The sequence below is a fragment of the Ascidia mentula genome, chromosome 5 (genome assembly GCF_947561715.1).
Source record: "Ascidia mentula chromosome 5, kaAscMent1.1, whole genome shotgun sequence".
NCBI classification, from domain to species: domain Eukaryota; kingdom Metazoa; phylum Chordata; class Ascidiacea; order Phlebobranchia; family Ascidiidae; genus Ascidia; species Ascidia mentula.
This window is the reverse complement of record NC_138570.1, coordinates 5,829,377-5,854,562: the sequence shown is the minus strand read 5'-3', so window position 1 is coordinate 5,854,562 and position 25,186 is coordinate 5,829,377. Positions and strand designations below refer to the sequence as shown.

At 42.0% G+C, this 25,186-nt stretch overlaps 4 protein-coding genes and 1 non-coding gene across 5 annotated transcripts; 4 read left to right on the top strand and 1 right to left on the bottom strand.

The window, feature by feature from the left end:
- Nucleotides 1-3,960: 3,960 nt before the first annotated feature.
- LOC145903553 (uncharacterized) lies at nucleotides 3,961-6,616 on the top strand. Its single transcript, XM_082991640.1, has 3 exons — nucleotides 3,961-4,365; nucleotides 4,521-4,937; nucleotides 5,526-6,616. The coding sequence occupies exons 1-3, from the start codon at nucleotides 4,119-4,121 to the stop codon at nucleotides 5,954-5,956; spliced, it is 1,095 nt and encodes a 364-aa protein (XP_082847766.1). The 5' UTR covers nucleotides 3,961-4,118; the 3' UTR covers nucleotides 5,957-6,616.
- A 2,082-nt stretch (nucleotides 6,617-8,698) lies between these two features.
- Nucleotides 8,699-8,772, bottom strand: Trnan-guu (transfer RNA asparagine (anticodon GUU)). Its single transcript has one exon. It is a non-coding gene; the product is annotated as a tRNA-Asn (tRNA).
- Nucleotides 8,773-14,267: 5,495 nt separating this feature from the next.
- On the top strand, nucleotides 14,268-16,110 carry LOC145902772 (hemicentin-1-like). Its single transcript, XM_082990872.1, has 9 exons — nucleotides 14,268-14,523; nucleotides 14,588-14,746; nucleotides 14,809-14,930; nucleotides 14,990-15,107; nucleotides 15,226-15,372; nucleotides 15,450-15,563; nucleotides 15,627-15,685; nucleotides 15,746-15,947; nucleotides 16,028-16,110. The coding sequence occupies exons 1-9, from the start codon at nucleotides 14,268-14,270 to the stop codon at nucleotides 16,108-16,110; spliced, it is 1,260 nt and encodes a 419-aa protein (XP_082846998.1).
- A 1,260-nt stretch (nucleotides 16,111-17,370) lies between these two features.
- Nucleotides 17,371-20,724, top strand: LOC145902771 (uncharacterized). The gene is made up of 17 exons (XM_082990871.1): nucleotides 17,371-17,425; nucleotides 17,491-17,589; nucleotides 17,650-17,757; nucleotides 17,961-18,134; nucleotides 18,213-18,308; nucleotides 18,366-18,473; nucleotides 18,536-18,649; nucleotides 18,766-18,897; nucleotides 18,972-19,139; nucleotides 19,202-19,360; nucleotides 19,423-19,544; nucleotides 19,601-19,718; nucleotides 19,830-19,979; nucleotides 20,055-20,168; nucleotides 20,230-20,288; nucleotides 20,363-20,564; nucleotides 20,642-20,724. The coding sequence occupies exons 1-17, from the start codon at nucleotides 17,371-17,373 to the stop codon at nucleotides 20,722-20,724; spliced, it is 2,061 nt and encodes a 686-aa protein (XP_082846997.1).
- A 1,980-nt stretch (nucleotides 20,725-22,704) lies between these two features.
- LOC145902770 (uncharacterized) lies at nucleotides 22,705-24,883 on the top strand. The gene is made up of 11 exons (XM_082990869.1): nucleotides 22,705-22,759; nucleotides 22,872-22,964; nucleotides 23,026-23,133; nucleotides 23,189-23,299; nucleotides 23,406-23,549; nucleotides 23,639-23,827; nucleotides 24,010-24,102; nucleotides 24,164-24,271; nucleotides 24,328-24,438; nucleotides 24,525-24,671; nucleotides 24,732-24,883. The coding sequence occupies exons 1-11, from the start codon at nucleotides 22,705-22,707 to the stop codon at nucleotides 24,881-24,883; spliced, it is 1,311 nt and encodes a 436-aa protein (XP_082846995.1).
- Nucleotides 24,884-25,186: the final 303 nt, after the last annotated feature.

The window sequence follows — 25,186 nt, the reverse complement described above, 5'->3', positions numbered from 1 at the left end:
AATTCCAGATCCAAGAAAGGATGTCCACGGCCCGCGAGGGTATTCATTATTCATTCGTGTGTCGGCTCTGCCCTTGATGACTGTCAATTCGACCGGCATTTGTTATCGGGTCGATCTTTTCTTCGTGTGCTGGGCACAGCTGATCGATGCCGTGTGTTGTTTATTTCATGTTTGCCGGCCGGTATTATGCGTCGTGGTGGCTCGGTCAAGCGGGCAAATCAATCGTTACCCGGACCCAACCTTGCCAAATGCATAATTGGATTTTCTTCGAGTAGAAAGAACTAAACAGCGAAGAATTGCGCACAGATCTTGGTCTTACGTACAGCGTATATTAACAAACAACAAACAAAATCGATGCTAAATGGTTGTTGTGTTGAGGACAAACTATGGTCAAATCTTTTGCTGTTTAAAATGCTGTACTGCTGGAAGCCTTAGCAAAACCCAAATAATCGTGTTTTTGCTCGACGATCATAGCGACTGTTGGTTTGCTTCCAGTTTGTGTCAATAATAATGTGGGATTGCGTACGACTGGTCATGTGAACGAAACATCGTAAAACTAACCCAGCAAACTCCCACACACTCCAACAAACATTTGCATTTTGTCCCGTGCGTTCGTTCAGGTCACAATTGCGATATGAGTTAAACATTTACCGACTGGTTTCGTTTGCTTCCGTCCCCAACGCTGCGATTGGCGCAACCGACGATTACGAAATAACTTCGTCACCCGTGATGACGTGTCGCCCACTGCAAACACCCAACTACGTGTCTACGTTCACGTTCTCGCACCAGCTTTTGTGTTGAAATATTTGCTAGTGAGCCGAAACGGCCTTTGCAGTGGTTAGTGTGGGTGGATTGCGTACATGGAGATTGGAATTTTCGTCACTTTATATGCTATCCAGACCACCTGGAGACCCCATAAACGTGTTGTCAGAACGTTGTTTATTAATGATTTGATCTCCACGAAAATACATGACCGCAAATTGTGTCAAACTGTATGTAAGCTATTGTTGAGAACGTGCGTGTGATCACCTGCCTTGCGTTTTCGGAGCTCGAAAGTCCATGATCTGGTGAGAAGTTCAGCACACCTCCATTCGGCGGTTTTCTTAATAAATATACCCAGCGATATGAATCGTTGTGAAGGAGTAAAACTCAACACAGAGCACGTGCCTACGTGCGTTCTTTAACATAGTCATGGGCAGCTTTAATTGACTACTGTCTTGTTTTAAACCGAATACGTATTTGTGTCCGGGGAATTTTTCCTGTTTTTGCATTGTTCAACACGAGCATTTCCGCGACAGGCTTCTACTCAGAGATCGATTTTTGAATTAATGTTATATTCAGTTGCGCCCATATGTCATTCCAGCGACACAAACAGTCGATGATATCGTTTCACGGAAAGTTGCATTTATGTCGCTCGAGATCGATTCGAAATTCCATTGATTGCGCAATCAAAGCACCTCAACGACGAAGAACAGTTCACACAGCATCCTTACGTTTTCCAGTTTCAAGGCCACTCCAGCTAAAAAATGCAGTTTTGTAACCAGGGCCTTCTGGCTCCTTGGTTACGTCGGTGCCCTATCGCCCCCAGCAACGTCAGCTGTTCGGATGGGCCGTTGCGCAATTTCGTTCCTGAACGCGTCATCACCGGTGTTTCGCAACCGGCGAGTTGCGACATCCCAGCGTGCCGGCCGGCATTTCCACTGTGTCGGCGTTGTCACACAACCTTCTGGAATTGTATACAATTTGTAAAACGAACCATTGTCAGAGTCCAAGTGACATTCTTGTCAGTGCACAGAGTAAAACTATCTATCTATCAACCAGAAAAAATGTCCTGCTTTAATTTATAATACTGCTTTGATGTATAGTTATTGCATTTGGACAGGGCGAAGCAGTACACTTAAATCTGCTAACATTTGACATGATATTTCATAGTATGGTATTATTTTGGAAAATGCTGTGTTTGTTTACAGAGTATAACCAACCGGTTACTTAACACCTCGAGCTGCTTGTCACAGATTTTCACGTCAGCACTGTTCCACAGATGAGACGCCGGTTCTCTAAGCCGGTGATTAGGGCTCCGAAATGCCGGTTCGGCCTCTGATTGGTCAGCTCCAGCTGTAGTGTAGGGCTTTCGACATCGACTTGCGCAAACCTGAATAACCCTCAATATTCATCGATGCCTAAAGGTCTTGTGTTGCACTGAAGTCTTGCTCCTTCAGCTTTATCCCTCGCAATCCACGCGACCTAAGAACCACTTTTTGGGAGCGCTTTTGTATGTTTAATTTGTAAGAAGGAAGAGAAAGAGCGGAATTGTTGCGCAATTTTTCGTTCCGCGCCAGTCTAGACAATTATGTTGTTAGGCGTGCCAAGCGAAACGCCGTTTCCAGTGTTTCCAGTTGATAGCATGCATTGTGCGATATATACCCGAAAAACAGTCCTCCTTACAAGTTTTCAAATATTTTGAAATTTGGACCCTGCTTGTCCCGCCTTTCAAAAAGCAGGCTATTAACAGGTCACCGTCCACACATTTCATATGAAACGTCACGTATTGCAAAACCCACGATCGTAGTTGTGTTTTGACCCCTACAAAAACAATGGACCCTCGAAACGCGTCACCGCCGAAGTGTGTTTCCTTCTAGGCAAGTTACGTAATGTATCCATATTTGGCTATATCTCAGGTCCATTGTGTTCCGATTGGCCCATGGACTTTCACAAATCTTGACTCTGGTCTCTGGTTCCTCTTTTGCTGTACAGTCAAGGCGATCGAGCGACCGTGAGCTCCTAAACGTTATAGTGATGTAATTTTATGGCTTGCACAATAATAAAGGCAGGTCCAAACCTGTCCGCGCGTGCAGCTGTTCTCGGTCTGAATAGGAAGTTTGCGCCATATCCCTGACACCTTGTCCCCAGCATTCATGTCGAAATTGACGTCACTTAAGTTGTAGGTTTAACGATCTGCAGGAATTGTGGTAAAGTTTTGTCCGTGTTTTATAGAGCTTGATACCCAGTTTTAAGCAGATGCTGTAAACAGCCTGTGTTATGCTTAGACCGTTGTCGCGAACGCTCTGTTGCAAGGTACGTCATCGCGCCGGCTTGCAGCAAACCGACTGTTATTTCTCAGAATGCAACGTGTTTCGACGAGCATAAGCATACTATTCATGACTGACTTGCTTACTTGCAATCGACCGTTGTAGGTTAATACCAGTGCGGGAATACTGACCAGGTTGCGTAAGTTCCAGCAGTTGTGGGAAATTAGCCGACGTGGCTCTATATTAAATCCAACGCAATGCCATTGGGGAAACTGTGTGGTTTATTGTCTGTTGCGCAATACACGCTTTACACTATCCAGGCAGCGCATTATACCCACAACGGACCCCTTCGTAAAGTTGCTTTAACGCTTGACAGAACTTGGGCAGGACTTTAACAAAGAGCGTTTCAGTTCCAAAAATACTCTGGGTCCCTTCGCCTATTGATGGTCGAGCGCCGGTGAATCTTCCCTCGAGTTTTAAAAGAATAAACACTAGCACATCGCGAGCGCATCTGCGCTTGTCAGCTATTCTCTTTTTATTCTCCGCGCTTCCTTTAATTGTGCAATAGGCCGGCGGCCTTTTTTCGCGCCGACAAAGAACAAACAAGGAATTTCGCAAGAGCGGTGTTATTGCCAAACTCGATGTCGAATGGTCGCGTCCAATGGGGTGGCTGGTTTGGTTTACCACAAAAAGTCGCAGATTTTATGATTTTTTTCCTTTCAAAATCGACATAAAAAATATGAAACTATTTTGGTGTAGTCTGTTCTTTCTCGGGAGATACGAAAATACTTTTAAAGTGTAGAAAACTTATTTAAGACACTAGCGAGCACCCCGCTTACGCTTAATGGTCGCGCCCGCAACGATTTGCCTTTTTCTCTCTGCAGGTTACGTGGTGAGGCTTGGACCGGTTGCGTTTTTTAAGCTTGTTTACGCCACAGCGGCTGGCAGCTTGAAATGCCCGTGCTTATGCAGTGGGCTCGCATTATCAACTTGGAATCGCACCGAGCTGCAGCTATTAATTCTACAGAAGAAATTTGTATGTCTGTTATGATCAACATTCAATAAAGAAGGTCGACATCAAGCAAAGCGATGGCACCGCAATCAACCACTACCGCTACCTTAATTGAGAATCAGATGGTCGCTGAAAAGCAAGACCTCGACTGCAATCATAATGAAATTCCAGAGAGGGTTCGACACCCTGCTGGTGCATCTGTGGCCGTCAAACGTCCTCTCAACTCTGGGGATGTGAACGAACGAAGCAGAAAGCTAATCAGAAACTGCTTCAGTCACCTGAACACGAATCTTAACGTGCTGGTCATTGGGGCCCGCGGAGCAGGTATGTACTTTCATTAATATTGAAGTTAAACTTTTGGTAACAAGTTATAAAACTATGGTTAAAGGCATTGTTGCTGAATACGATATGGGCTTAAAACACACAACGCCTGTCATAACCTTGGATGTGTGTTTAATTGAAGGCATTTTTCTGTGCAGGAAAATCTTCGTTGATAAACTCAATGAACATGTCGTTGACACAAGAATGGAAGGACCGTGCGCGCTATTGCCCCGGCCGCAACCACCTTCTCGACGAATGCGTTATGTACCACAACAAGAAAGCCGGTGGCAAAGTTGTTTTCTGGGACGCCATGGGCTTCGAGGACATTCACGACCAGGACCACGCTGTCCTGATTCTTCGATACATTCTCGAAGGTCGCATCCCAGCCAAATGCATTCCCTGCGTGCTGCTAATGTCCAAGGAAACCATCAAGAAGCGTTATCATCGAATCGTCGAGGCAAACCGCCGCATCGACTTGGTGCTGTATGTGTCAGCCCTCACCGATGAACCGCAATCCGTATTTATGTCAAACATCGCCCGTGCAATCAACACTTCCAAACACGCCTCCGTCAACAGTAAGTTGCTCTCATTGTGTTTAAGAATTCATATGTTACGTGTTGATAGCAACGTACTTGGTAGAAATGTTGTGCGCGCCGTGCTTTAAGACAACAAGTAGGCCAGGCCGCGAGCGGTTTTGCCATAAATATGTTAAACCTCCACATTCCTTAAGCCTCGCAAATGTGCGAGCGTGTAACAGTTTTGCCCCGAATTTAAAAGAAAGATGTTTTGCACTTTTCCAGCTAATAGTCAAGGGTCGCTTTTGCACTGATTAACAAATGGTCAAAACGAACCGGCTCGTGACAAGATTGACTTGTTTACCACGCGCACTTGTAGCTTGATAAACGAGGTCGACTTGCCCGGGCGTACGGCGCGGAGCAAAAGAGAGAAAGCGCATTGGGTTTTAGAAGGGCGAATGCCGCACAGTATAACATTATTGCAACCTGACACGACATTCCCATATGCCGCGTTTTTCTTTCCTGACTGCTGCGGATTGTTGTTAAACAGCGTAACTAGAGTTGGCGCCCAATTAGTCGATAAAACTTAACTGTAAATTTAAGCCCCTAATTCTTTGAGCTTAACAAATTATTTTTTTACTCTTGCAGGAATACCTATTGTGTCGGTGGCCACCAAGACAGACCTGATCGAGGACAAACTTGCGCTGCGCGAACGCCTGCACGAGTACAGCCTCGAAAATACGATCAACGAACAAACCATGCAGCAGCGACATCCGCGACGCAGACGTTTGACAACCGTTCCCGATGTTGTGCCCAACACCAAGCTTGTGGACAACTACAAGTGCGAACTTGAGCCTTGGAGTGACGAATCGGCAAACCCATCGTCCATGTGTTCATCACCCGAACGTGACTCCCAGCTTTTGGCTGTTTGGAGGGAAATCATCTCCAGGACGGCGACATGCGGCGGTGCCGCTGAACGAAGAAAGCGGGCTTACTCGGCTGGAGCTCACTCCAAACCCATGTGCCGCTGTCTTCCTTTCCGCCTCGACTACATGCGCCTGAGAAGTGCGTCCTTCTGACTGCGCAGGCGTCGTTAAGTGACACCACCAAGAAAAATGGTTGCCTACGTCGGACTGCAAAGCATAGCAGACGAGTGGACGAACGAGGCGGACGCACGGTGCGTCTAACAGCACTTTAACACTGGTATTTCGACAAAGACATCACGCTGTGTTCTACTGTTTCAGTGCGCTGGTGCTCTTTGTATTTCTTTCTCCCTCTATGTTTTGCATTTGTTGTTTTGTTTGCACTAATGAAGGTGCCAGAACATGTGGCGCAATGGGGCCCCGCGCATTTTTGAAACGGCGGTCGACCTATTCTCAGGGGAAACCCAAGTACCTCCGCCAGTAGCAAGTCAACTGAAACCCTTGTATGGCTGCTAAGAAAGCCTTATGTAACGGCATGCGCAAAACCTGTTGCCCGCATGCGAGCGAATTTCTTTTCCGGAGCGAAAGGTGTTTTTTGATTTTTTTTTCAAGTTTGTTCATGATATCATTCGTAACCCTCTCACTTTCGCCGTCGGAAAATGCCAACGCATTGGTAAGAAAGGTGTAAATGCGTATGAGTTGTGATTGACCATTTCCATTTTCCTGTGTCTGTTGGTTAGGGTGTAATGTTGGCGTATTGTAGTTGGCGCCCATGCGACGAACGTTAAAACGGCAGTAAAATCTGTGTTGCTGAAACCCTTGCCTTTGACTTGACCGAAGCGCGAACTGAAATATCGCTCTCCGGAGGAGTGCCTTTACTAGTTAAAATTTTCCGCATTACTCGGCTATAGATAATTCGATTCGCGCCCTACTGCCCATGTTCATCTGAAAATGTGAACCTGTTCCACATTCTGTTAAATTAGAACTTCTTTTTGTGTCGCGAAAACAGGCAACCTTGCCACCAAAAACGCGAATCATAGCCACACGGCGAACGAGACAAACCATTTCACGTGGCCTGTCGAACGAAACCTTAACTGCTCGAAACATGATAAGTGGAAGTGACGTCCTTTTTTTACAGTTTTACTATGTTTTCAGTGTTCCGGCGAATGCGCCATGTTCGTTGTTTTCTTTCCTAGTTTCATCAAAATACGTTTTTCCTGTTTTACCACCAAACGTCGCAAAGCGGCGGAAATGAAGCTCACTCAAAGCACCTTGAATCGACACAATCTTGCTGGATTGTTATTACCCGAGTTTCGCGGTATAACGATCAAAAGCATGTACTTGTTACTTCAAGACCTGTAACCGGGCGTGGCCGACAAGGCCCTCGCTACGGAACAGGAACGATTCACTGAGTCCCCTATGTCTCACCGTATTTCGTTAGTGCTTCGTTGTTTTCAAAATTCAAAAAAATTAAAAAAATCTTTCACAAAAAGAAATGTCCAGTTTTTCAACTAGGAATAGTGACAGATACTTATAAAGAGAAGAAAGTAGGTTAGGTTGGCGGAGCAGACCGCTCGCACAGTTTCAGTTCAAGTGAGCACTCTGGTTGAAACAAGCTCCGGATGGGTTCAGCAAAGTTGCGGTGAAATCAAACGGGAGAAAGTGTTCAAGAGATTGCTGGTTACCGATTGCTTTGGCTCTGTGTGTCTATTCTGCACAACGATTCACCGCCATTTGCAAGCAAGGCGTAATCGAAATCTTGCCTATTTTTGCACAATGTATTGTGTACATAGCTGTGCCACAGTTTTTGAAACACATTAGGGCCCTTCAAAATACAGTGTAAAGCTTTTTGCAGACCGGCATTAAAATTTGGTGCATTTAAGTCGTAGTGTATATTTGATGCCCTTTTTGTCCTTTCTATCACGTGTGATTTTGCAATAATTAACTTTTTTGAATATTTTTTTAAATGTGTTCTAATATTTCAGCACACATGCCACGACTATAAATTGTAGCACTCTGCTGCCATCTAGTTTGTGGTTTCACTTGGACTGTTACCATACGTTTGTGCCATCTTCAATAAAATATTGTTATACCTGGTTTGTGTCGGATATACGAGGATTAAAAAACGCTACATTAGTTCAAACTCGACATGATTTTTGACTTCTACAGTAACTGGAGCAGTCAAGCCGAGAGTGCCTTACCTTAGACAAATTGTCACGAGTTTAACAAAGTGATAAAGATATTTCTTGCAAATCAGCCAACTTAATAAAAAGATAACTTTTGAATAACAAATTCAAAATCTTTACAATGTATGGTGATAAACAGCGTCCATTGTTATCTACGCTCTTGACGATAGAGCTATTGTTTTGGGTATCTTCTTTATTTGAAATGTCAAGTACGGATTCAAAATCTTTCTTAATGGTGGTATTTCTTACTGGATGAAGCGGGTTTAACCAAAGAACACTATAGCCTACATAGTGTTCTTTGGTTTAACACATCTTACATTAAGAAGACGGATTTTCTTCGACAAATTCATCGTAAACAAAAATTCTTTGTGGTTATGTCATTATATTCCATTTTATTTATTGTATTCTTATTAAAGAGATGCTTCAGCTTGAACGTTACCATATGTCACAAATTGCTACATCAATAGGCCTGCTAAAATTACACATCTGTTATCTGTATTTACTACGGGTGCAGTGCTTCTAACTGTGTCTGTTTTGTCGGTCTCTATAAATATCAAATCCACATTCAATGGATTGAATGCCCTCATCAAAGTAAAGGAAAAATTCGACCTACTTTGCTGTGTGCCAATTTGTTGTTGAATTTGCATTAGAAGGAGAATCAGAAACGCATTATTTACTGTACTGACGTAGAAAAAATATCCCGGGAAAAAAGCGTCCCTGGGTGGGCTCGAACCACCAACCTTTCGGTTAACAGCCGAACGCGCTAACCGATTGCGCCACAGAGACGACACGTGCAAACCCCGCGCTTCGATCATTATATTTGTTACTTTTGCCAGCAGTCTCAACTTACATCGGTTCCAAAGCAAATAATAGTTGTTTTTTCTTACTGTTGTACTGTATCCATTACACAATGTCGTAACCGAAGTGGTCGCAACAAATTAAAAATACGATAAGTGGTAAATACCGCTTTTATCATGCTTTATTGAATCCAACCCAGATTTGTTTTTTTGCTCGGATGATTTTTTTTTGACTATCGTTTATTGCGCGGATGATCGCAACGTTTTTTCGTATGTTAATGCATTACCTAACCAATATTGCAAGGATTATCGGTAAATTTTCGCAAAAATGCGCGGAGGATAAGGCCTATACCCCTGAATTATGCTTACCGGTACGTTAATAGGGCCTGTTTACCGCAGAGGACCAACATGTCCAACAAACTGTGCCACAAGCAGATTGCCCATCACCAACAGCCTCTAGACACAAGCCAATCGGCACCTTGTGGTCTTTGGGCTGTGGTGATTTTGGTTACCACGAGTCCATGGTTCCCACGACCACCATCCTATGTACCCCTAACGGCACAATCAAGTTGCGCCAGCGACTAATCTGCCGCGACTATGGGATATATGTGGCCTCCTGTAAAACATGCGGATCCCAGTATGTTGGGCAGACAAATGATAAGTTTTCCACCCGCTGAAACACCTACAGATCCACCTGGAACAAGTTTGAGTGCTCGCTAGACAGCGATGCCACAGCACTAGGCAACCACTACTCAAACCTACACACGCTGCCAAATAGTCATGTCGTGACGTTTGTGCATAAACCACCTGCCGGGAGTTGGACTTATGGCTGCATAAGACACGGGAGCAAATTATTGTGCAAAGCATGATAACACCTTCATGCAAAATGATTGCGGAATTTCATTAGTATAATTATATCCGTGCCGCCTATGTATTCGCTTGTTTTCGTTGTAGTGGGTTGGTGCCTTTGTTTGTGTTGTTTCTTGCCCCTAGCCAGGTTTTTATCATTTGCCGAGTCTTATCGGTTACACTGTGTTCGCCTACAGGCCTTGCAGTTTGCGACGTGCATTTCTCCCCCTTGTTTGTTTTTTGTTGAGTTGCTTCTGCTTTGCTCAAGCGCTCACTTCTGTGTAATCACCAGAGGTTTTTTTTAACAGGACTCAGATTTTGTTTTAGTAGAACAGACGGGCTCAGCCCTATTTAGTTTTTATCAAACTTTTATTATTATGTTTTTCGATATAATGAGGACGCCATTTCACTTTCATTTTTTAATACGCACCTACACGTTTTTTTGCGTTAAGTAACCTAACTACTTTGTTTCTGTTTCATCAGTGGCAGTTGTAGAACTGATGATGCCTTTTAGGCGTAATATATTTTTCTGAATACCAACAAACAGAGCTGTCTGCAAGATCGCTGTATTCGAATAAACATAGAAATATATATCATGATAGGGTGCACGATCGACAGCCTGCCAGGGGACTTTGGTTCGAATTGATCCAAATTAGTTTATTATTTTGCAATTGTCCTCGTGCATATATTCTTATTTTTATTTGCATAAAATCAGGCCAGGTCATAAACGTCGCTCCGCCGTTATTAAGTCCGTGCACAAACTAAATGGCATCAGGCCCTTTGCGAGAAAAAGATTTGTCGATGTGAGACCCACATGATGAAAGGGCCAAACTTTTGTGGTATAAATTTCCAGCAAGTAAAGCAAACACTAAAATTTATGCCTCTTAAACTTGTATAGGTCCCGGTCAGCAGTATTCTCTCCACCCCTTCTCGTGGGGCCTGAATGCCATGGTTTTTCTAATCTTCGATGAATTCGGTATCTGGTAAATTGTATTTTAGTCACAATGAAATAGCCTATTTCGCTTATTGAATTGATGTTTCGCAGTACGAGCACCTTGTTTGTTATACCTCATTTCTTACGACTGGAAACGTTACACAAGTAGCTTCACTAAAGTGACCTTTGCAGACTGTAAAAGTTCATGGCATCCGAAGAAAAACCAATTATGAGCTTATATACTTTCAATCTGAAATATTACGACCACACAAATAGAAACGGATCGTTGGTAGCAAATATCAAAGTGCAATTTCGTGCGTCGCCATACCGCAAGGCGTGCGCACACTTGTCGAGCACGGTTTATATTGGCCGATAAATCTTGACTGTTGTACCCGAGGATTCCCTCATTAAAGACAAGATTTGTTCAGTTCCACGCAGAGTTGTATCAGGAAAGTCCCCAACTTCAGGTTATGATGTCGCAAGTTTTTATTTCGCAAACACGTTGACCTCATATCACGGGTCGTATTTAAGTGTGCCGCTGATTGGTACCTGCTCATCTTGTCGCCTTGTCATCAGCAGAAAGGATGAAGACGTGTACTTTGTTTATGTTTGTTGTATTTGGACTAAGTTTTGGTTCAGGTGAGATGGATTTTCTTGTCTGAACAGACTTCGACTACTCACATTTGTGCAGATTACGATCCGGAGTGCCTTGATGAAAACGGAAATCCGATCACCGAACCTGCTTTCAGCATTAATGGCGATTGCACAAACTTTTACACCTGTTCGCATGGTAACTATTGTTTAACAGAAAGAACACAACTGCGACCGTTAAACGAAACTTGATTCTGTTAGGAGTACTTGTCAACCAGTCTTGCGGAGATGGACTGGCTTTTGACCCTACGCTTGGCGTTTGCAATTGGCCTATTCAAGTTACCGGCTGCGAGTACTTGGATGGTGTCGGTAGGAAGGCGTTTATAAATTAATTTTGTTCTGTTTGTCTAATCGTGTACAAATGAGTTTCCTACTCCAGATCCAAGTTTGTCTGGTTACTGCAAAAATGAAGACGGTTCTATAAAAGATCCACCGCCAGATTCAACTCGCAAAACAGGAACTTGCAACATCTACTATCATTGCGTGAACGGTAAGTATTGACATATACACAGGCAAAAAGTAACTGCAATTTTTTAATGATAAGACTATGACATATACACAGACCACTGTCGGTCACAGATTTTTCCATACGCTTATATAAAAAAGATTTTTCCTAAATAGGCATATTGGCGGAAGAAACATGCCCAAATGGTTTAGTTTTTAATCCTGACGTTGGTGTTTGCGACTGGGAAAGCAACTCTCCAACATGCGTGCCTGCGACCACCAAAACACCAACACAAGAAACAGCCACTACAACGAAATCAACCGTCGGTAATGATCACCAACGATACTGTAATGTCTTGCAAGTTCAAAATCGCAGTTTCCGTTGCCTGTGGGTTCTCCCGATCTTGGAATGACCTGTGACATTTAGGTGACGCCGCACAAAGTGGAAAAAAGATAATTCACAATCCTGTCTTGCGGAGACGGCGTTGAGCTGAATAAATTAGCATATTTAACACCGAAGTTGACGCCCAAAAATTACTATCTTACATTTTTTTTTGACTAGACCCCTCCACGACCACCACAAAAGGGGTCATTTCCTCCACCGATCTCCCCAACCACGTTACTGAGCAAGATGTCCATGCAAGTAATCCAGTAACGTCCGAATTCTTGGAAAGCACTGTTTCGGTCATTACGACAACTTCAAGTCTACCTGATATTCCAACGCCACAAACAGGTATAGCTCTCGGACAATGCATAAACGGACATATCTTTAATAACGTATGCTTTGGATTAGACAAAACACGTATATACTGGAATTATTTTTATTAGATTCCGATATGTGTCACATGTGGGCCACAAATATAACTGTTAACCTCGCCAAACGCTTCTGATTATACGATCGCAATAAAACGTTATAAAGCAATAAACAGCCATCGCCCCAACACTTGAACTTTTACCATCGACACGACAAACAAATCAAGTTTACAGTTAACGGCCAATGCTGGCGGAAGACTATCTTTTAACGAGGCATACAAACCATTGCTTACAACTGCAGCTGAACCTTCGCAAACAACTTACCAACCACCTTCAACAACCTGGACTGAAGATTCTGACCCACATATCAGCACGACAAACAACATCGAGACAACGACCATCACTACTTCAAAATCACCTTCCATCCCGGAAAACACTCCGGATTCAACGAATACTCAAGAACCTTCTAAAACAACTTATCGGCCAGTCACAACGACTGGTACCGGAGATCCTTTTCCACAAACAACCATACCACGGCCTACACACCCATTTACTAGCGAACCAATTGCTCCAGCGTCCACAACTTCAAAGAAGCCTGATCAAACAGTTACTAAGCAAGATGTCCATGCAAGTAAGCCAGTAACGTCCGACTTGTTGGAAAGCACTGTTTCGGTCATTACGACAACCACAAGTCTACCTGACCCTTTAACGCCAGAAACAGGTAAGCTCTCGGACGATGTGCAATAACGTATGCTTTGGATCAGACAAAAAACGTATATATTGGAATTACTTTTATTAGATTCCGATATGTGTCAGGACTCCGAGGGAAATCCAATTTCTTCACAACCGTTTGAAAAGAAGGGAGAATGCCAAGAATATTATGTGTGCTCTAATGGTATAGCTTCGTGTCGAACAGCAGCAATACCAGGATTCTCATGATTTTGTTTTTCAGGAGACTTGTATACACAGCAGTGTAACGGTGACTTGGCTTTTGACCCTTCCATATACAATTGTAACGATCCTCTCAACGTCAAGGGCTGCGAGTACCTGGCTGGAGTTGGTAAAGAAAAACATTGGAATTAAGCAATCTGCGTAGAGACTGACATGACTTCGTTACAGATCCAAGTCTTGTTGACTATTGCTCATATGCAAATGGAAGCATCATAAAGCCAACCCCGCCTCCCACTCGCAAACCGGGCACATGTGACGTTTACTATGTTTGCACAGATGATGGTAAGTATGTCATTCTTGGCCTGTTTACACACTATACGACCAAAATGTTCACCAAAACTATTACCTGATTGGTACAAAATTACCATCAAGGATATTTAAATTCTCCTGTGTTGACAGGTAATTTGTATGAGCAACAGTGTGCTCCCGGACTGATTTTCAATCCCGACAACGGAGATTGCGACTACCAATACAATTCACCCAACTGTACAATATCCACAACACAAGCGGCGACAACAGCAGTTTTAAGTGATAAATGTTACAATTGTGTATTATAAAATGTATATAATGCCAAGGCCGTATATGTCCTGAAACCAATTTTGTCTTCAGGCTCCACGACAAACAACATCGATACAACGACCATCACTACTTCAAAATCACCTTCCATCCCGACAAACACTCCGGATTCAACGAATACTCAAGAACCTTCTAAAACAACTTATCGGCCAGTCACAACGACTGGTACAGGAGATCCTTTTCCACAAACAACCACACCACGGCTTACACACCCATTTACTAGCGAACCAATTGCTCCAGCGTCCACAACTTCAAAGAAGCCTGATCAAACTGTTCACCAAACGATTTTGACCACAAGAGATTCTTTTTCGGGCTCTACTGATAGCATGACTGATAAACCAGCACCACCAAAAACCACATCTGGTTTAAAACCACCTTCAAGCACGACAAACTTTCAACAAAAATTTACTTCAGCGCCATCAACCCGCACAACTGAATCTATAGTTACAACCACTACAGCTCTTTCAAAACCACCAGACGACTTAGAAACGACAGAGAATGCGGATACCCTTCCTCCAACTGATGCAACTATTTCGTCAACCACCGCATCAGACATTAAGGTTACAACTGAAGAAGATAAGCGTAAGTATTTTTTTGTTTTGTAAAGCGAAGCTTAGTGTGCACTCAAAAATGTTATATCATGTAGATCTAACGTATATCGGATTCGTCATTGACGACACTGGTTCAATGTACAACGAAATTGGTGGTGCAAAGGAATGGATGGAAAACTGCGTCCATGGCACAGAAGAGAGTTGTGCATATATTCCCACAGGCGGCTGGCTGATGACATCTTTTAACGACCCAAGTAACTTAGCTTAAGATCGATCGTTTCTTGTTAAGTTGCAAGGCAATGTTTGTTGTTTGCAGTATCCGAAAACGGACCTGTTATTGGTCCGACCACTGACGTCTCCGTTATAATTGATGCAATTGGTAATCTTAACGCTCACGGCGGCTACGATTGTCCAGAATATGCTATGACCGGACTTCAGGTGAATATTCCCTTACATTTTAAAACCGAAAATAAGATGCCGATTAAATTTAATTGCAGAATGGAGTTAATGCTATTCCAGACGACGCAAAGGACTGCAAGATATTTTTTTGGACGGACGCTCTTGCAAAAGATTGGTACATGTCAAGCTCAGTGCAGGAGGAATTTATCAAAAAGGGTACAAGCATGATGGCTTTAAATTGTTCTTTTGTTTAATGTCTCGTTGACGTTATAGCCTCCTTTTTCTGCTTGGTATTTGGTTTTAAGGAGGCTGGTAATAAACTTGTGACTTTCAGGATGCACATTTATTCCTATACTTACTGGATGTTGCGATCCATGCGAGACGCCGGATCCGGAAACTTACAACGTGGTAGATGGTAGAGAAAGTTCCGAATCGATTGAAAAACGAAGAAGAAGAAAAAGACAAATCACTTCTTCTGAAGGTACTCCTCATCATCTCAAACTGCATCATGCTCATGTTGACTTGAATTATAGCAAATGACAAGACGTTTTTCTTCAGACGAAACGATATATTATTCGTTGGCGGGTGAAACTGGTGGGACCATATATCTCACAGACAAACCATCATCTCCAGAAGAAATGTTAGACTTTCTTGAAGAAGAAGTTACTTTAGGTAAGTACATTGGGCTATCCTAGTATGAAGTGCTCTTGCTTGTAAACGTGATATTCTGTACAGGTTTTTGTCCAACATCATCCATAGCTGGACCGCCCCCAGATGGATATAACCAACACGACGTAAGAAATTGATAAATAAATAATGCAAGTTATTTCACATACCTAATGTTTCAACTTCAGTGCAATGTTTCTGGCTCCTGTTGGGACAAAAGCATGAAGAAATGCTTTTGCATGAGCGACACTGAACCTTGTCCAAAGGATCCGATCTCCACTGTGGTTTGCCCAAAGGACGAGGAACATTCCTACTTACCCGACCCAAACGATTGCACGAAGTTCTACCAGTGTGTAAAAGGAACTTTATACCCTCAACAGTGTCCTTCCGGTAATTCCTTTCATTGATATCCAAACTTGTCACATATAGCTACTATAAGATCAACGAATAGCATTTATTTCACTTCACAGGAACCGTTTTTGATCCGGCAATTTCAGTCTGCAATCATCCCGATTGGACGAAGCCACCTTGTGGAACTAAGCTTGGGGACTGAGTTTTAATCAGTAACTGTGAAAAATTGATAAGGAAAAACAGCAAACTAATTTTTAATAATTTTTTATCGTAATTTTCAAACCAATATGTGTTCTATTTGTACTGTATTTTCCAATTTAACATAATTGAAAATGTGTTCTATTTGCACCTTTGGTTTGAACTCTAAAACCCAATGTTAGCGATTAAAGCAAAGCGTATATAGAAACACACCATTTCAATTGTGTGTCACCACTATCACGAGTTGAAAGCGTGCTAAGGTGCTGATTGCTGCTCAAAGTTCGAATACCGACATCAAACTTTGTCCCTGATCATATTTCCATGTTTTGATTTACGACTTCGTTGTTGTTCTAGTCATTAGAGTTGTTTATTCAAACTTTACAATTCTACTCCATCGATAAGTTAGGCGAATTGCCTCCTTAAATATGTAGTTGACAAATGACCAATAAAGTACACGGAAACTAGGGAAAATTGATGAATTACACAAACAACCTTCTGAAAAATGTTGTTATCAGCCAGAAAGATTTTTATTTGCACAAAATCAGGCCGGGTCATAAACGTCGCTTTGCCGTTGGAGCAACAAAAAATCCGTGCACAAACGAAATGGCATCGGGCCCTTTGAGAGAAAAAGAATTGTCGATGGGAGACCCACATGATGAAAGGGCCAAGCTTTTGTGGTATGAATTCCCCCCAGTTTAAAGCAAACACTGAAATTCATGCCCCCTATAAACGCATTTTCTTCCCCCCTTTTCGTGGGGCCTGAATGGCATATTTTTTATTCTTCAATGAATTCGGTATCTGATAAATTAGAATTTAGTCACTTAAGTAGCCTAGCTCGCTTGTTGAATTGATGTTTCGCAGTACGAGCACCTTGTTTACTATACCCCATTTCTTACGACTGGAAACGTTACACAAGTAGCTTCACTAAAGTGACCTTACTTGTTTGCAGACAGTAAAGGTTCTTGGGATCCGAAGAAAAACCAATTATAAGCTTATATACTTTCAATCTGAAAAATTACGTTTTAGAAACGGATCGTTGATAGCAAATATCAAAGTGCAAATGTTTGCGTCGCCATACAGCATGGCGTGTGCACACTTGTCGAGCACGGTTTATATTGGCGTATAAATCTTGACTGTTTAACTTTAGGTTTTAATGTCGTAAGTTTTCATTTCGCAAACACGTTGACGTCATATCACGGGTCGTATTAATGTGTGCCGCTGATTGGTACCTGTTCATCAAGTCGCCTTGTCATCAACAGAAAGGATGAAGACATGTATTTTGTTTATGTTCGTGGTATTTGGATTAAGTTTTGGTTCAGGTGAGATGGATTTTCTTGTCTGAACAGACTTCGACTACTCACATTTCCTTGTGCGCTCTGTACAGATTACGATCCGGAGTGCCTTGATGAAAACGGAAAGCCGATCACCGAACCTGCTTTCAGCATTAATGGCGATTGCACAAACTTTTACACCTGTTCGCATGGTAACTATTGTTTGACAGAAAGAACACAACAGCGATCGTTAAACGAAACTTGATTTTTAGGAATGCTTGCCAACGAGTCTTGTGGGGATGGATTGGCTTTTGACCCTACGCTTGGTGTTTGCAATTGGCCTATTCAAGTTACCGGCTGCGAGTACTTGGATGGTGTCGGTACGAAGGCGTTTACCAATCAATTTTGTTCTGTTTGTCTAATCATGTACAAATGAGTTTTCTACTGCTAAGTACAAAGTGGACAAAAGAGAATTTACAATTCATTTTTTTGTCTCTCGGGAACGGCGTTGTGATGAATAAAATAACATCCTCGAAACTGCTGTTGACGCCCAGAAAGAGCACCTTAAATTTTTTTTTCCAAGTAGACACGTCACCGACCACCATGAAGGGGATCGTTTCCTCCACCGATCTCCCGAACCACGTTACTGAGCAAGATGTCCATGCAATTCAGCCAGCAACGTCCGATTTGTTGGAAAGCATTGTTCGGGTTGTTACGACAACCACAAGTCTACCTGACCCTATAACGCAAAAAACAGGTAAGCTCTTGGACGATGTGCAATAACGTATGCTCTGGATTAGACAAAAAATGTATATACTGGAATTATTTTTATTAGATTCCGATATGTGTCAGGACTCCGAGGGAAATCCAATTTCTACACTACCGTTTGAAAAGGAGGGAGAATGCCAAGAATATTACGTGTGCTCTAATGGTATAGCTTCGTGTTGAACAGCAGCAATACCAGGATTCTCAAGAGTTTGTTTTTCAGGAGTCTTGTATACACAGCAGTGCAACGGTGACTTGGCTTTTGACCCTTCCATATACAATTGTAACGATCCTCTCAACGTCAAGGGCTGCGAGTACCTGGCTGGAGTTGGTAAAGAAAAACATTGATGGAATTAAGCAATCTGGGTAAAGACTGACATGACTTCGTTACAGACACAAGTCTTGCTGACTACTGTTCATATGCAAATGGTAGCGCCATAAAGCCAACCCCACCTCCCACTCGAAAACCGGGCACATGTGACGTTTACTATATTTGCACAGATGATGGTAAGTATGTCGTTTTTGGCCTGTTTACACACTTTACGACCAAAATGTCCACCAAAACTATAATTTGATCGGGACCAATTACAATCAAAGCTATTGAAATTCTCCTGTGTTGACAGGTAAGTTGTCTGAGAAACAGTGTGCCCCTGGACTGATTTTTAATCCCGACAATGGAGATTGTGACCACCAATACAATTCACCCAACTGTACAATATCCACAACACAAGCAGCGACAACAGAAGGGACAAATAGTAAATGTTACAATTGTGAATTATTAAATGTGCACAATGCCAAGGACAAAACAATCCACATAAAATTACTTCAGCGCCATCAACCCGCACAACCAAATCTATAATTACAACCACTACCGCTCTCTCAAAACCACCAGACGTCTTGGAAACGACAGTGAATTTGGATCCCCTGCCTCTTACTGATACAACTATTTCGTCAACCACCCCATCAGACAATAAGGTTACAACTGAGCAAGTTGATCGTAAGCATTTTTTTGTTTTGTAAAGCGAAACTTCGTGCACTGAAAAGTGTTATATCATGTAGATTTAACGTATATCGGATTCGTCATTGACGACACTGGTTCAATGTACAACGAAATTGGTGGTGCAAAGGAATGGATGGAAAACTGCGTTTATGGCAAAGAAGTGAATTGTTCGTATATTCCCACAGGCGGTTGGCTGATGACATCTTTTAACGACCCAAGTAACTTAGCTTAAGATCGATCGTTTCTTGTTAAGTTGCAAGGCAATGTTTGCTGTTTGCAGTATCCGAAAACGGTCCTGTTGTTGGTCCGACCACTGACGTCTCCGTTATAATTGAAGCAATTGGTAATCTTAACGCTTACGGCGGAGGCGATTGTCCGGAATATTCTATGACCGGACTTCAGGTAAAATATTCCTTTACCTTTGCCGAAAATAAGGTACCAATCCAATGTAATTGCAGACTGGAGTTAATGCTATTCCAGACGGAGCAAAGGACTGCAAGATGTTTTTTTGGACGGACGCTCTTGCAAAAGATTGGTACATGTCAAGTTCAGTGCAGGAGGAATTTATCAAAAAGGGTACAAGCATGATGGCATTACTTTTGTTTAATGTCTCGTTCACGTAATAACCTCATATTTCTGCTTAGAATTTGGTTTTAATGAGGCTGGTAATAAACACGTGACTTTCAGGATGCACATTTATTCCTATACTTACTGGATGTTGCGATCATCCATGCGAAACGCCGGATCCGGAAACTTACAACGTGGTAGATGGTAGAGAAAGTTCCGAATTGATTGAAAAACGAAGAATAAGAAACAGACAAATCACTTCGTCTGAAGGTACTCCTCATCATCTCAAACTGTATCATGCTCATGTTGACATGAATTAGCAAATGACAAGACGTTTTCCTTCAGACGAAACGATATATTATTCGCTGGCGGGTGAAACTGGTGGGACCATATATCTCACAGACAAACCATCATCTCCAGAAGAAATGTTGGACTTTCTCGAAGAAGAAGTTACTTTAGGTAAGTACATTGGGCTATCCTAGTATGAAGTGCTCTTGCTTGTAAACGCGATTCTGTACAGGTTTCTGTCCAACATCATCCATAGCTGGACCGCCCCCAGATGGTTATAACCAACACGACGTAAGAAATTCATAAACAAATAATGCATTATTGAAGTTAAAGTCTTTAACATTCCTATAATGTTTCAACTTCAGTGCAATGTTACTGGCTCCTGTTGGGACAAAAGCATGAAGAAATGCTTTTGCATGAGCGACACTGAACCCTGTCCCAAGGATCCAATCTCCATTGTGGTTTGCCCAAAGGACGAGGAACATTCCTACTTACCCGACCCAAACGATTGCACGAAGTTCTACCAGTGTGTGAAAGGAACTTTATACCCTCAACAGTGTCCTTCTGGTAATTCATTTCACTGACATCAAAACTTGTCGATTGGGAACTGTATAAGATCGAATTGTATTTTGTTCACTTCACAGGAACCGTTTTTGATCCGGCGATTTCAGTTTGCAATCATCCCGATTGGACGAAGCCACCTTGTGGAACTAAACTTGGGGACTGAGTTTCATCAGTAATCTGAAAAATTAATGAGTAAAAACAGCAAACTAATTTTTCGTAATTTTTCATCGTAATATTCAAAGCAAAATGTGTTATATTTGTACTGTATTTTCCCTTTTGACATAATTGAAAATGTGTACTATTTGCACTGTTAGTCTGAACTCCAAAATCAAATCTTCGCGAATAAAGCAATACATATATAAAAACACAGCATTTTTCAACTGTGTGTCACCACTTCAACGAGTTGAAAGCGTGCTAAGGTGCTGAATGCTGTTCAAAGGTCGAGTACCTTGTCAAACCTTGTCCCAGATCAAACACTCAAAGTTGACCGAAACCGCACGTCTGGGATAATAAAATCATAAATCTTACGTGTTTGTTGGAAGCGGTCTTTGAACTTTATTTTTCTGTGGGTTGCAACAACAGATATTCCTGTCAATACAACTACAAAGGCCGACCATGTGTGTTTGAGCCCACGGTTTAATATCTTGCGGGCTTGTTTTTCCAGCATAGTGCTTGGTACATAGGTTTAAAAATACTGTATACGCAATCAAGTTCATCAATGCCAAATTAGTTAAAACGTCGTACTGAAAACACTTTAAATATTTACTTACGTCCGTTGCTGCCCGAAACCCTATTAAATCCATGAAGGTTTTTATGATAAACCAACGACTCCAGGATGAGAGTAATCTCTAATGTATGGAAGAAAATAAGTCTTTGTCAACCACGCATCTGTAATATTATCACGACCGCAATCGCGTTTGTTAAAGCAACCTGTGAATCCGCCTTGTTGGCACTTTTTGTGGGCGCGCTTTGAATGAGTCATCTGTGCAAATCCTTGCTGGAAATTCTTAAATGTTCGGTATAATAATATAAGGATATAAGGTAGTTATCCTCCAAGTCGAACATCCGTTTACAGACAGTCGCTGGTCATTATAATCTTGTTTAAAATGGAGATAATAGTTGGAGTAATTCCCTGAGTAAAACCGTGTTTAATGTGTTAGTAAGGTTTTTAAGTGTTTCTGTGTTGTAATTTTTTTTAATTCTGAACAAAACATATAACAAATCTATTTTCCATCTACTTTTGTTGCTAGTGACGTTGATTGTTTAGATAGACGCTTTTTGAACTTAGTTTGGAATGTAGCAACTGAAATGACTTCGTCCTAGTTAATGAATTCAACAGTTTGGCGCCGCTGTTTACAATTTCGCAATATGGTATAGAGAAAAATTCCGTACCGCTGGGAACACTAACCAAATATTTGAGAGTCGGGGGCATTTTCACCGCACTTCTTTTTAAATGCAATATATTTCCACGTTTTATTAACGGCTTCGATGTTGTTCTAGCCATTAGAGATATTTATTCAAACTTTATAATTCTATTTCATCGATTAAATAGGCGAACGGAAAGTGCCTCCTTAAATATATAGCTGATAAAAGACTACTAAAGTACACGGAAACTGGTTCGGAAGTACCTGAAAAATTGCAGTTGGTATATTTCTCACAGATGTTTGTTTCTGTTCGTGAAAGTTCAAGATATTGAATTTCTTAGAAATTCAAAGACATTCTTTGTTCTTTTCAGTTGATGTGGCCGATTTTCTTATAGTCCACAGCAATTTCAATGCAAAAATAATAGCGGTTACTACAATTCATTTTTAACGTACAGTGCGCGGCAGTATTCATATGGCACATTGTATACTGTACGTTAAAAATGAATGACACACCTGCCTACGCGCCCCCCGTGGTTTGATAAGCAACACATTGCACACTTTAATGAAACGAGACCCTATCTAAAGTCAACCAATAAATTCTTTGTTCGAATCTTGTCCAAACATCAGTTCCTAGGAATCGCCTCTTGAGCTTGAGGCAAATATGACGCCAGGAAGTAAAACAACTGTAGAAAAAACCGTTGGTGGGAATTTACACAGTTTCAACATGCGTGTGTATATAAGTAGTTGGCCCTTCGGCTGTTCTTCATATCTCGAAAAAAATGAATGTTGTCTTGTTGTTGATAGCGTTGTTTGTCGGTCACGGCTTTTGTTCGGGTAAGTAACGGTCTTATTTAAATTTTGTGTTTATTTTGAAGTATTTTACTTTGTATCGGCTTTTCTCAACTTGTCTTCCATATTTCGAATGCTTTGACAAATGCGTTTTTAGACCCAGAGTGTGTTGACGAGTATGGCGATCCGATGTCCAGAGGACCTTTTGAAAAGGAGGGAGACTGCGAAAAATACCACACATGTTCTAATGGTAACTGCAACTTTATAATATATCGAGCCAAAAATATACAGTTATGTTTTTATCTGTTCAGGGCAGCTGATTGTTTCGGAGTGCCCTGACGGTTTGGCATTCGACCCTTCACTTGGTGTGTGTAACCACGCTATTCAGGTGTACGGCTGTGAACATTTGGCTGGTGTTGGTAAGTGCATGTAAACTTGAAACCGATTTTGTTTAAACGATGCTGATGTTTATAGATCCTAATCTTTCCGGCTATTGCAAGAACGAAGATGGCACAGCAAAAGACCCACAACCGCCCCCTACGCGCGTACCGGAAACATGTGATTCTTATTATTACTGCTCAAACGGTTGGTTGAATTATGCAAAAGTTTATCGTTTAGCCAACAAAGTTGGATGTTTTATGTTTTTTTTCTATTGTCTTTGCTTTTCAACCCACCGTGTTTGACTTCATAGGCGTAATGGGGGAACAAAAGTGCCAGCCAGGGTTGGTTTTTAACCCTGATGTTGGCAGTTGTGATTATGAAAGCAACTCCCCTTACTGCGTACCGGGAACCACACCACCTTCAGGAACGACGACAACACCAAAATCCACAAGTGGTGAGTAAACACGAACTCAATTTTTGCCTGAAGAGTTTGCATTTCTTCTCCAAGGAACAAGTGGTAAAACAAACAATGCCGCCGTATAGGTACAAGCACAGTCACACCTGCAACTACGAAACCAACCGATCCACTAACCAGTACGACAAACATTCCTCCAAACCCTTCGACAACAACCAAAACATCATCGACCACAACGATGACTTCCACTGACGCTGTAATTATATCCACAACTACTTCTTCCGTTCCTGGGACAACGACTCTTGCTTCAGTTGCTCGTAAGCATACACTTAAATGTTGTCTTGTAATTGATAGCGTTGTTTGTCGGTCACGGCTTTTGTTTGGGTAAGTAATGGTTATTTTTAAAATTTTGTGTTTTTTTGAAGTATTTTACTTTAAATCGGCTTTTCTCAACTTGTCTTCCATATTTCAAATAATTTGACGCCAAATGCGTTTTTAGACCCAGAGTGTGTTGACGAGTATGGCAATCCAATATCCAAAGGACCTTTTGAAAAGGAGGGAGAATGCGATAAATACCACACATGTTCTGATGGTATAACTGCAAATTTATAATATATCGAGCCAACTATATACGGTTGTTTTCATCTATTCAGGGCAGCTGATTGTCTCAGAGTGCCCTGATGGTTTGGCATTCGACCCTTCACTTGGTGTGTGCAACCACGCTATCCAGGTGTACGGCTGCGAACATTTGGCTGGTGTTGGTAAGTGCATCTAAACTTGAAACCGATTTTGTTTAAACGATGCTGATTTTTTATAGATCCTAATCTTTCCGGCTATTGCAAGAACGAAGATGGCACAGCAAAAGACCCACAACCGCCCCCAACGCGCGTACCGGAAACATGTGATTCTTATTATTACTGCTCAAACGGTTGGTTGAATTATGCAAAAGTTGGATGTTTTATGTTTTTTTTTCTATTGTCTTTGCTTTTCAACCCACCGTGTTTGAGTTCAAAGGTGTAATGGGGGAACAAAAGTGCCAGCCAGGGTTGGTTTTTAACCCTGATGTTGGCGGTTGTGATTATGAAAGCAACTCCCCTTACTGCGTACCGGGAACCACACCACCTTCTCCAGAAACGACGACAACACCAAAATCCACAAGTGGTGAGTAAACACGAACTCAATTTTTGCCTGAAGAGTTTGAATTTCTTCTCTAACAACAAGTGGGAAAACAAACAATGCCGCCGTATAGGTACAAGCACAGTCACACCTGCAACTACGAAACCAACCGATCCACTAACCAGTACGACAAACATTCCTCTAAACCCTTCGACAACAACCAAAACATCTTCGACAACAACGATGACTACCACTGACGCTGTAATTATATCCACAACTACTTCTTCCGTTCCTGGGACAACAACTCTTGCTTCAGTTGCTGGTAAGCATGCACTGAAACAGCTTTATTTACTAAAGAAATTGACAAGTGTTCGCTTTACCAAGCAACTCTGAATTTATGTTCTTTCACTGTTTTTGCCACTAACGTGATTAACATCCCTTGACAGCTGTTACAAACAGAAAACAGTTATGCAGGAGAGCCGCGGTTCCCCTGGCAAATTTGACCAATGTTAACTAATCAGGCCCCCCTCAAAAAAAAGTTACCGCGATTCTCCTGCTTA

Bases quoted from the DNA above. Each gene is read 5' to 3' on its own strand.
- LOC145903553 (XM_082991640.1), top strand. From the start codon at position 4,119: ATGGCACCGCAATCAACCACTACCGCTACCTTAATTGAGAATCAGATG. The intron at 4,366-4,520 runs GTATGTACTTTC...TTTTCTGTGCAG, and splicing joins CATTGGGGCCCGCGGAGCAG to GAAAATCTTCGTTGATAAAC. The intron at 4,938-5,525 runs GTAAGTTGCTCT...TTACTCTTGCAG, and splicing joins CAAACACGCCTCCGTCAACA to GAATACCTATTGTGTCGGTG.
- LOC145902772 (XM_082990872.1), top strand. From the start codon at position 14,268: ATGACTGATAAACCAGCACCACCAAAAACCACATCTGGTTTAAAACCA. The intron at 15,373-15,449 runs GTACTCCTCATC...GTTTTTCTTCAG, and splicing joins ACAAATCACTTCTTCTGAAG to ACGAAACGATATATTATTCG. The intron at 15,686-15,745 runs GTAAGAAATTGA...TTTCAACTTCAG, and splicing joins ATGGATATAACCAACACGAC to TGCAATGTTTCTGGCTCCTG.
- LOC145902771 (XM_082990871.1), top strand. From the start codon at position 17,371: ATGAAGACATGTATTTTGTTTATGTTCGTGGTATTTGGATTAAGTTTT. The intron at 17,758-17,960 runs GTACGAAGGCGT...TTTTTTTCCAAG, and splicing joins CGAGTACTTGGATGGTGTCG to TAGACACGTCACCGACCACC. The intron at 20,289-20,362 runs GTAAGAAATTCA...TTTCAACTTCAG, and splicing joins ATGGTTATAACCAACACGAC to TGCAATGTTACTGGCTCCTG.
- LOC145902770 (XM_082990869.1), top strand. From the start codon at position 22,705: ATGAATGTTGTCTTGTTGTTGATAGCGTTGTTTGTCGGTCACGGCTTT. The intron at 22,965-23,025 runs GTAACTGCAACT...TTATCTGTTCAG, and splicing joins ATACCACACATGTTCTAATG to GGCAGCTGATTGTTTCGGAG. The intron at 23,550-23,638 runs GTGAGTAAACAC...GCCGCCGTATAG, and splicing joins AACACCAAAATCCACAAGTG to GTACAAGCACAGTCACACCT.